At 37.7% G+C, this 11697-nt stretch overlaps 1 protein-coding gene and 1 pseudogene across 1 annotated transcript; both read left to right on the top strand.

Moving 5' to 3' along the window:
* Nucleotides 1-707: 707 nt before the first annotated feature.
* LOC127203591 (vomeronasal type-1 receptor 4-like) lies at nucleotides 708-1637 on the top strand. The gene has a single exon (XM_051162418.1). It carries the CDS (start codon nucleotides 717-719, stop codon nucleotides 1635-1637), a length of 921 nt encoding a protein of 306 aa, XP_051018375.1. The 5' UTR covers nucleotides 708-716.
* A 5784-nt stretch (nucleotides 1638-7421) lies between these two features.
* LOC127203060 (vomeronasal type-1 receptor 4-like) lies at nucleotides 7422-11454 on the top strand (annotated as a pseudogene).
* Nucleotides 11455-11697: the final 243 nt, after the last annotated feature.

An 11697-nucleotide genomic window follows, 5' to 3' on the forward strand; every position in this document is an offset into this window, starting at 1 on the left:
GTCTTGCCTGGCCTCAGTGGATGAGGGTGAACTCAGTCCTTGTACCAAGGTGTGTGTGTGTGTGTGTGTGTGTGTGTGTGTGTGTGTGTGTGTGTGTGTGTGTGTGTGTGTGTGTGTGTGTATGTATGCTGGGCTCCCCTTTCCTGAGGGCAACGGGAAGGCAGATGAGGGAAGTGAATCAGAGGGAGGAACTGGAAGATGACTATGGAGGGGGCTGAGATCAGGATGAAGAGTGAATATATAAATTAAAAACAAATGTAAAAATTAAATAGTCTGTTGAAATTATTAAACTGTTTTTGCTCTATAGCATTCCTTGCAAATATCAATGAATTCAGAATGTCTTGCATCATGTTTGTTTTTACTACTGTTTATTTTATGATTATTTATTATTCTCACAGGGCAAAGTCAAATCATCTTGAATGATTCATATCATGTAAAACTTTTTATCTCTCCTTCCATCATTATTTACATTATAAGTATTGAGCCATCTCACAGGAAAAACATGGAAATTAGCCATTCTTACAAAGAAGTTCTGGAAGAGGTGTTTTTTCTGGCTTTGTAGTTGGGAGTATAAAGGACCCGCTGTTTCAGTCTCTCAGTAGCTTCATGGATTAATGGATTCTTCTTTCACCCTAAGCTGCAATCATTGGCAGTTATTCATTAAACCAGAGAAACTATGTGGTCATACACTAAAGTAAATAGTGCTGAATCATAAAATGAGCTTTTGGAATCTGACAATCAAAATTGTTTTCTTATCACAAACAGCCACTCAAATTTTGGGAAATATCTCTCTTATCTTCTACTATCTAGTTCTTTACTACAGAAAATGCAAACTGAAGCCCACAGACTTGATTCTCATGCATCTAATGGCAGCCAATGCCTTGATCATTCTTTCTGCAGGAGTTCCCCAAACAATGGCAGTTTGGGGATTCAAGCAGCTCTTGACTGAATTTGGATACAATTTCATAGTGTATGTTCAACGAAGTGCCCGGAGTGTGTCCATTGGAACCACATGTCTCTTGAGTGTCTTCCAGGCTGTCACCATCAGTCCTAGAAAATCGTGTTGGAAGGATCATAAAGGCAAAGCTGAGAAGTACACTGGATGCTGCATATTTATTATCTGGGTTTTGTACTTGTTGATAAATTTCATTTTCTTTGTGTACATATTTACCAACATAAACACAAAAAACGTGACAAGAAAGCGATATTTTGAATACTGCTCCACTGTAGAGCATGATGATGTTAATGATGCCCTCTATGCAGTATTGGTGGTGTGTCCTGAAGTCTTCCTTTCTGGGCTCATTGTGTGGTGCAGTGGCTCCATGATTGTCCTCCTGTTGAGACACAAACAATTGGCTCAACACATCCGCAGCACTCATAATTCCAGCAGAACTTCCCCGGAGTCCAGAGCCACCCACAACATCCTGTCCCTGGTGTCTATCTTTCTGTGTTTTTATACTCTATCCTCCTTCTTAAGAGGCTGCATTGCTCTGTTGCCTAAACACAATTGGTGGCTAGTAAACATCACTCCCGTCATTTCTCTTTGTTTTCCCTATTTTGGACCTTTTGTCCTTATGAATCATTACTCTGTTATGCCCAGTCTCAGTTTGTTCTGGATAAGGAATAACCCATCTTGATCATATTTTAATTATTTAAGTGATATGTTTTGCTTTGTATCCAGTGGTTTATTCACATTCTTTCCTCAAAAGATCAATACAGTGACTTAAATAGGTGGTTGGCTCTTCGTCTTTGAAAGATTAGAAAGATGACCATACAAGTATTTCTATTTCTTGAATTAGGAACCAACAAAAGCTTCCTTATTATTTGAGTCTCATTTCTGTCAATTTGCAGCAGTGAGAGTCTTCTCAATACCCAACTGATATGCAAAGGTGTCAACAAGAACTCTGTCAATATTACTAGACTTCCGGTGCGGTTCATCCAGGCAGGGCAGCTTGGATGCATATGGCTATCACAGCCAGTTTTAGTGGACCAACATTCTACCTGTAAGGAAAACTGAAACCATGTATGGCCATGAACTTATTCTGCAGAGGCTGTAGTATCATCACAAGCATAATATCACCATAAGAGCAATATCTGTTACCTCATACAGATATCAATCCAAAGAATGATTGTTTTAACAAGATTTTGAAGATTGTTTGCTAATATTTTAGTGAGAATTTTTTATCTACATGCTTATTTGATAATAACTTTATTTGTCATTGTTCTGTCCTTATCTGTTTGGCATCATGATAATGCTAAGGTCAGCAAAAAGTATTTGGAGAAATTAATACAGCTATTTTGGGGGTCAGTGTGAGGTTTGTTGAAAAGCTAAAAACTGGAAGTATGATTAGATTGAAGTATTCAAATCCTGGGCCTATACCCAGTGAACTCCATCTCATACCATAGAAATATTTGAATATGGATCATCCTTGCTGTTTTTTTTATTGTAGCAATGAAACAATGTCTTCCTACATATGCATAAACAGATAAATCCAACATTAAGAACTTTTCATATAGAAAATGTACTATAACTTGACTATAATGAAAGATAGAATCATAATGTGTGTAGAAAAATTCATGGACTGATAATGGATAACATTAAGCCAGGTCACACAAACTCAGGAAGAAAAAGAGTACATGTTCTTCAGTTGTTTTAAAGAAAGAGAATCCCAATCACTTCATTTTCCTAATAAAGACTCAGGAGCTAGGATGTTGAAGTAAAATCCTACTAACTCAGAAAGGCAGACAAAGCACCCAACTGAATTTACTACTCAGCTCATGTCCCAAACGGAAAGGCCAGCTAGGTCACATGACATTCCAAGAGTAGAAAGCCAAAAGCTTAAAACCAAAGAGTTATTTCTCCTTCTCCATGCTGTCTTTTGTTTATAGTTTTCTTGAAATTATTTTAATGTGTATGTATACATTTATATTATTACACATATATACACTAGATTTCCTAAGGCAAGAAAAACCGTGACACAATCAGGAATTATATAAATGTTACATTCTTAATGTTTGGGCTATGTGTATTCGACAGCCCTGAAGAAGACATCTTTCCTATCTTGGTGCATCAGAATTTCTGAATGTAAACCAATCTCTATCACATAGTTTCATTATCCACTTATCACATTTATCTAGAGCTAAAACCATCTTAACCCAGAAGCGCTTATGCTTCTTTGTAAAACTAAGCTACCTGGTCCTCAACCACCTCAGACCCTTGGGAATTCAATTCCCATTCGAACTGTCAATAGGCCGAGAGCTCTTCCAGATAGTTAGATGTTGAATATAATGTTGTGTGATGTATTCTCTGAGCTTATATTTGGAAGTACTAATATGGGACAAGATTCATTATTTTTGTGTAATTCATATGTTGTTATAGAGAAGATCAAACATCAAATGGATACCATGCTATGCTTCTTTCTCCCCTTCTTGGCAAAGCACATGACTGTCCAGAAGGATAGAAGCTGTGATCCTTTTTTCCTACCTGTCTATTTTACACATTTAATACATACAACCCAAGTGAAAAACCACATCTCATTCTCTACAAAAATAAACAAAAATAATTCTAACATTTATATGGCACCAAAAAATACGCTGGTTAGCCAAAGCAATCAGTATCCATGCTGGAGGATTACCATTCCAATCTTATGAAATACTATAAAGACGTAATAATGAAATTACATGGCATTGCCATAAATACATATATATATAAACACAAAGGACAAAATTGAAGACCCAGACATGTGTATATATACCTTCAGCCATTTGGTATATCTACATACTAGCCCAAGGGGCATGTCCCACAAAAGCCTTCACTTACCAGGAAACTGGGACAGAGGGGAGGACATCCTATTGGGACTTTAAATGAGAGAAGCATGGGAGAATAGCAAAGTAGAAGGATCCTGAGGGTCCTAGAAACCTACAAGTAGAACATTATGATAGGCAGATTTGGGCCCAGGGGTCCCGTTCAAACTAAGTCACCAGCCAAGGACAATACAGGTGGTAAACTTTAAACCCCTACCCAGATCTAGGCAATGGTCAGAACATTCTCCACAGGTGAGTGGAGAGTGGGATATGACTTTCTCACATACTCTGGTGCCTCACATTTGACCATGTCCCCTGGTTGGGGAGATCTGGTGGCACTCAGAGGAAGGACAGCAGGTTACCAAGAAGAGACTTGATACCCTATGAGCATATACAGGGGGAGGTAATCCCCCTCAGGAACAGTCATAGGGGAGGGGAATAATGGCAAAATGGGAGGGAGGGAAGAATGGGAGGATACAAGGGATGGGATAACCATTGAGATGTAACAAGAATAAATTAATAAAAGAAATTTTTAAAAAGTACAAAAAATCTAAACTTTCTAGGCATGCTGGTGCACGCCTTTAATCCCAGCCCTTGGGAGGCAGAGGCAGGTGGATCTCTGTGAGTTCAAAGCCATCCTGGTCTACAAAGCGAGTCCAAGACAGTCAAGGCTACACAGAGAAACCCTGTCTTGGAAAACCAAAAAAGAAAAAAGAAAAAAATCTAAACATTCATATAAAAAGCAATCAGCCGTTTTTACTTTAAACCATCTGGATGCACATCTATAGCCTTTAACATTTCTTTAAATAATTTCAGAAATCAAAGGGCAAATTTGGGTATAAGAAATTAATCATCACTTTTGTCATCCACACACCTTTAGCAATGGAGGCACATTATCGAGTTCTAGTCACCTGCCATTCTTCCTGCTGTCTGACCTGAAAACAACCCTTGCACTACTATCAAGAGTGTGCCTCTCCAACTTCAAATTGTTCCCCAAATTTTACACAGGAAAGTCACTAACAAAACATCTTCACTTAACTTTATTAATAATCTACATCTCTAAACTATTTCTAAGTGTGGTGGTACACTCATTAGTCGGCTGCAGCAGAAATACCTGGAAAAGATCAATCACTAATATTCTATGTCCCAGAAAAACTCATTGGTTGGAAATTCATTCTTTCTGAGCCCCTAATGATGCCAAGACAGTTGATTTTGTAGGTTTTCTTGTGGTGTCCTTGACCACTCTGACTCCTTTAATTCTTCTTTCTACTCCTTCACAGGATTCCCCAAGCCATGCATCATGTTAGGCTGTGGGTCTCTGCATTTGTTTCCATCAGTTGCTGGGTAAAACCTCCCTGATGATAATTATACTAGGCTCCTGTCTCTGTACATCCTGTAGGCAGGACAAATTGTAGATCAAAGATTTTGCAGCTGGGTTGAAGTGCCAAAACCTCTATTGGAAGTCTTTCCTGGTTAGAGAAGATGGCTAATTAAGGATCAATATTCTCCATTGCTGAGAGTTATAGCTAAAGTCATTGTCATGGTGTCCAGGGAGTTTCTATTGCCCTTGGCTTCCAGACTGTTTCAGTGATGTGGCCCCATTCTAGTCTCCTTTCCCTGTACTCTCTAAATCTATCTCTCCACTACCTGATCCCTTTTGTTCCATTCCCACTCCCACCCATGTCCAGGCTCCTTCTCCATCCACCCCAGATGTCTATCCTATTTCTTTTTCTCAGTGAAATTCAAGCATCTTCCATTGCTCCTTCTGTTACTTAGCTTCTTTGACTCTGTGGATTGCTGACTAGTTATCCGTTATTGTACAGCTAACATCCACTTACAAGTGATCACACACCATGTTTGTCCTTATGGGTACAGGTTACCTCATGCAGCATCATCTTTCCTTGTTTCAGTCATTTGCCTGTTAATTTCACGATGTCATGGTTTGTGACAGCTGATTAATAAAGCACTGTATACATGAACCACATTCTGTATTCATTATTCAGTTCAGGGATATCTAGGTTGTTTTCAGTTTCAGGCATCCACAAATAAAGTTCCTAAGCACATACTTGGGCAGATATCATTAGGCATGCTGGACCATATTTTGTGCATATGCCTATGAGTGATATACCTGTATCATGGCGGTAGATCTATTTCCAATTTTTAAAGAAGCTGCCAAATTGATATCCAACAGTAGCCTGTGTTTCCTTTCTATTTTCTTGAAAGTTAGGCATTTCCTATTCTGTCAAATCTTTCTCTGTCTGATACATCACTTTGTCTGCCTTTCAATTAGATATCACATTTAAACATGGGTAATTTCTTCTACAAATTAAATTTACCTTCACTGCTTCCTATTAAAGGTGTGTGCTAAAAGTGTGTCTGCATTTCACCTAGGTCACACAAACCTACAATGTATTTGGGTATAATTGGAGTAGACCATTTTGCTGGGTTAAAATTACTCTACAGGAACAAATAAAAATAAGATAGTGGTGGAAAGATACAAAACTTTGTAATTGTAAACTGAAGGGTGCACTTGAATAAAACCCATAGGCTTATATAAAATATACAAAGAATACTAACTATAATAGTTGTTATAAATATTTTTAAAAGAACTAAGTTGATTTGTATTAAAAAAGTAAGTGAAGTCTATATACAATGGCATATAAAGAATTCAATTTCTTATGCATGTTATTCCAATGTTACTAACACCTTCCAGTGCCCCATTCAAATTTGAGGCACCTTGAAAACAAAATGCTTCCCCCAGATACGCTGCATCTTTGGAGGTACCCAACAGGAACTCTTAAAAGTTTTTGTTAATTGACAACTGGAGAAAGTTTCATGAATAATTTTGTCTCCCAAAGCCAGCATTGTAATCACCACTACAGATGAAAAGAAAATTGCAGTTCCACAGGGAGGTGAGGTCACAATGGCACAGACCTCGCCCTCAGATCTTGAGCTGGCTCTCTTACAGCCCTGCTTATTATTGAGTCTGAGATGTGCTGAATGAAGTCACCATCCTGCAGAAACAAGAATCCAGGTGAGTGCTTTGATATCAGTCTGAGTGTCAGAGTCAGTAAAGAAGAGAGGACTTAGTATATATTCAAGTTTGTTAGTGGGAAGTTGGTGTAGAAAAAGATTCATAGCACTGAGAGAGAAGGCATAGGAGTAATTACATAACTAAGAGGTGAGTGGGAATGGCAAAAGTTTTTCTAACTTTGTTCCAGCTCCTGATGATTCTTGCTATGGTATAATTGGCTAATTGTGGCTGAATGAGGTGACAGCAGGACATTGCAGACCATTTGTAATGGTGCTGATGAACTATTGTAATAAATCATTGTGCTTATTCACTTTACTTTAAATGAGATTTAGTGTATCATCAAAGTAGTAGTAGTAGCTGTCATAGGAGGAGGAGGAAGAAGAAGAGGAGAGTGGAGTGAACTCATCATGATTTCTTTCCCTATGGTGGACATTTAAATAGAATTATAAGAAGCTCACAGTCCTGGGTAGGTCATGTATATTATCTGCTTCTAGATTCAAATGTATATTTATTTGATGTCTCACTTATCTTCTGGTTTTAGAGCCATTAGTAACTGAATCTGTATTTAATGGTCATTGATACAATGACTGGTTTGAAGCCTTTTCCATTTGAATTTGGAATGGTATGGTGGAAAAGACGTTACATTATAAATATTGTGCAATGATAGCTAATACCAAATATGTCTCGACTTATCTCTCTTCAGTTAGTCATACTCTAAATGTAAGCAGAATCTGATTGACCAAAGTAAATGTTTCCGATTTTACAGCACAGATGATGAAACATTTAGTAATATATGTTTGGTGTTAGCATTTGTTATTCATAAGAATCCTTGCTCAGATATTTTCTGTTTGTCTGGAGTGCTTTCAAACTGTAAACACTGCCAGTCTAAAAGCAGGCTGTTATATAACAAATATGTTATATTTGGAGGACACATTCTTTAGAATCTTTAAATTGGAGTAATAGGACTGATGAAAGTAAAATCCTTTCAGGTTTTATATTCTATTTGTGACTGAGCTAGTAAACCTAGACATATAGTGAAAAAAAAAAAACCAAACACATAATCTGCACCTTTTGGATAAGCCTTGGTCTCCTTTCGTTCTGTGAGCCCTGTATAAATAAGGAGGCGCCATGATGGAAGCCATTCAATATTTCAGAGCAGTCTGAATGATAGTCAGACATGCAGAAGTGATCTGATTGATACTCACTCAGAGGTGCAAGAGCCACTGACCATCATGTCTGACTCACTTTCCTCACTGACTCCTTATACCCTCTGCTGATCACACTGTCCACAGTGAACAAACCAGTCTGAAAGGGCCCCGAACATTCAAGGGTATCTCACATTAATTAAAAGGATTTCAGCCAGCTCACCATCCTACTCATATTAACTTCTACAGATAACAAGCCTTGTGGACATTTTCTTCTAGTTCTTTACTGTCTTGTTGATTGTCCTTGCGTGGCTGAACAGCATGTAACAATGGTGCCCTTTCTTGGATTGTTTGTTTTGGTCTAGTAGTAATTCACAGTTCCTTCTGCTCGCTTCTACAGGGGGTCTCACCCTACCTTTCCTTGTAGGAATAAGATTTGCTGTCCTTGGGAGGATACAAGTGATGGGATAAACACTGAGATGTAACAAGAATAAATTAATAAAAAAAATACAAAAAAAAAAGATTTGCTGACCTAAGAGTGTTCTCCAACTTATGTGTACTAATGGGCAGTCCAACACATTGTCCTTTTTTGTACCATCACTACTTTAGACTAATTCATGGTATCTGAGTTCAGTCAGTATCATTGTGCACAAATATTGGATGAGATATGTTGGGATAATTCTCTCAAATGTAATTCCAGGAATTTTATGTGCAGAACTCAGCTGCCACCAAAACTGCCATTCTAGGAAAACCTTAAACCAAAATCACTTTCTTGTTTTCTTTGTGACTTCATAACCATATATCTCATGGAAAGTTTCCAAATGAAACATCACATGGAACACAGTAAAATAAAACAATAGTGTACGACTTTTCAGGAGTCTACAAGTTTATAGAATTTTATGATGTGTATTTTGATTAAGTAATCATGAATTATTTATGGGCACATGTATTTGATATCCTGGTTTATGCACCTAAAACAACACTGGATTATAAATTCTTCTATCTTTTACAAAAAAAACCCTGTTGTTATGCTTAACACTGGTTTGTTCTTAGCATGTAGGTTTGTACTTTTTCTTCCTAAGCAGATGTGACCAGTTTTCTACAAAGTTTGCAGTCACATTCAAATAATGAAAAGTTATAAGGCTCTTGGTCAATTTACAAAAATGTATAAGATTGTTATTTTTATTCCTTTTTTCTTTCACTTTTTGTTCATTTTTTATTTTCTTTTGTTTTAGTTAAATTAAAAGTAGCTAGTTTATTTCAAACCTCTTTGTATTTAGTGTTTTCGTTGATCTAATTCTTTTTCTTTTTACTTTTGCTCCTATTAACCTTATCTGTTTTAAGCACATTATTTATTCTTCTACTCCCATATTACATTTTCTTTGTTTCTCACCCCCTCTCATGCAGGCTCTTTGTAACCATCTAATGAGCTGCATCACAATTTCTTTGGCTCAACACATGTTTATCCCACCTAAACAAACATCTGTTATAACCATAAGAAAAGAAACCATGTTAAGACAGAATATAGGCTAGTGATATCTTTGGACATGGATTAATTCACTTAATAGAATACTTTCTATTTTGTTCAGTATCCATTCCCTCTGCAGTGCCAACATATAGAGAAAAGACAGCTAGTATCTGATGGTCTCTAAGGTCTCAGAATGCCTCCAAATGTGTTTTAACTTCTTCCCAGCTGCTTCTGCCTTATGAAGAGATGGAAGCACCAAGAAAAGAAAACGCATCCAATAGATCTAGACCCTCAATGCACATTTAACGGATGGTCAGTTTGATCTTCATGTAGGTCCCCTAGTAAGTAGATTGGCTATTGTCTATGGACTCTGTTGCCTGCCTTTGATCACTTTGCCTTTTCCAGGCTACCTTTTCTGGCCTCAGCGCATAAGGTTGAACTCAGTGTTTTTAGGAGATGATGTACCGAAGGGTGTGTGTGTGTGTGCGCGCCTGCGCGCGCACTCCCCTTTTTTGAGGACAAGGGCAAGGTAGATAGTGGGAAGAGTATGAGAGGGAGGAACTGGAAGATGACTATTGAAGAGGCTATGATCAAGATATAAAGGGAATATATAAATTAAAAACAAATTTAAAAATTCAAAATTAAAATTTTTGTTATAATTATTAAAGTGCTCTTCCTTTACACCATTATGAGCAAATATCAATAAATTCTGTATGTCCTGCTTCATGTTTGTTTTTAATTGTTTCTTACTAACCAACATCAAATCATCTTGAAGGATCCATATCATGTGGAATTTTTTGTTTCTTCTTCCATCACCATGTATGTTATAAGTATTGAGCAATCTCACAGTAAAAACATGGAAAGTAATCATTCTTACAAAGAAGTTCTGCATGAGGTGCTTTTATTTGTCTTTTCTGGCTTTGTACTCAGGAGTATAAAGGACCCTCTGTTTCAGTCTCCAAGTAGCTCCATGGATTGAAGGATTCTTATTCACTCCAGCCTGCAATCATTGGCAGTTATTCATTAAACCAGAGAAACTGTGTGGGCGTACTCTAAAGGAAATAGTGCTGAATCACAAAATAGATTTCTGGAATCAGGCAATCAAAAAAAAATTTTTTTTATCACAAACAACCACTGGAATTTTGGGAAATTTCTCTCTTATCGTCTACGATGTAGGTGATAACTACAGAGAATGCAAACTGAAGTCCACAGATTTGATTTTCATGCATATAATGGCAGCCAATGCATTGACCATCCTCTCTACAGGAGTTCCCAAAACAATGGCAGTTTGGGGATGGAAGCAGTTCTTCAATGATTTTGGATGCAAGTTCATAATTTACATCCAAGGAATTTCCCGGAGTGGGTCTATTGGAACCACATGTCTCTTGAGCGTCTTCCAGGCTGTCACCATCAATCCTAGGAAATCATATTGGAAGGATCATAAAGGCAAAGCTGAGAAGTATGTTGGATGCTGCATATTCATCATCTGGGTAATGTATTTGTTGATAAATTTCATTTTCTTTGTGTACCCATTTAGCAAAAGGAATACAAAAAATGTGACAAGAAAGTAAGATTTTGAATACTGCTCCACTGTAGGGCATGATTATATTAACGACTCCCTCTAGGCTGCATTTATAGTATGTCCTGAGGTCTTCCTTTCTGGGCTCATTGTGTGGTCCAGTGGCTCCATGATTGTCCTTCTATTCAGACAAAAACGGGTGGTTCAACACATCTGCAGCACTCATAATTCCAGGAGAACTTCCCCTGAGTCCAGAGCCACACAACACATCCTGTCCCTGGTGTCTGTCTTTCTGTGTTTTTATACTCTATCCTCCTTCTTAAGAGGCTGCATTGCTCTGTTGCCCAAACACAACTGGTGGCTAGTGACCATGACTACCCTCATTTCTCTTTGTTTTCCCTCTTTTGGACCTTTTGTCCTTATGAATCATTACTCTGTCATGCCCAGTCTCAGGTTGTTCTGGATAAGGAATCACTTTTCTTAATCATATTTTAATTATTTAAGTGATATGCTTTGCTCAGTATGCAGTGGTTAATTCCCACTCTTTCCTCCATAGGTCAACACAGAGACTGAAATATGACCATCTATCTATGCCTAAGTGCTCCCTCTTAATTCTACCTGTATCTCTCCTAACATCGTCCCTCCCTAATTTGTCAAAGCCAGCTCCAGCAGTGTTCTGTTGTCTGAGAAGCAGATATGGGGTCAACAATGAATGTGACATGAGTAC

The sequence above is a fragment of the Acomys russatus genome, chromosome 19, assembly GCF_903995435.1.
Source record: "Acomys russatus chromosome 19, mAcoRus1.1, whole genome shotgun sequence".
NCBI lineage: Eukaryota > Metazoa > Chordata > Mammalia > Rodentia > Muridae > Acomys > Acomys russatus.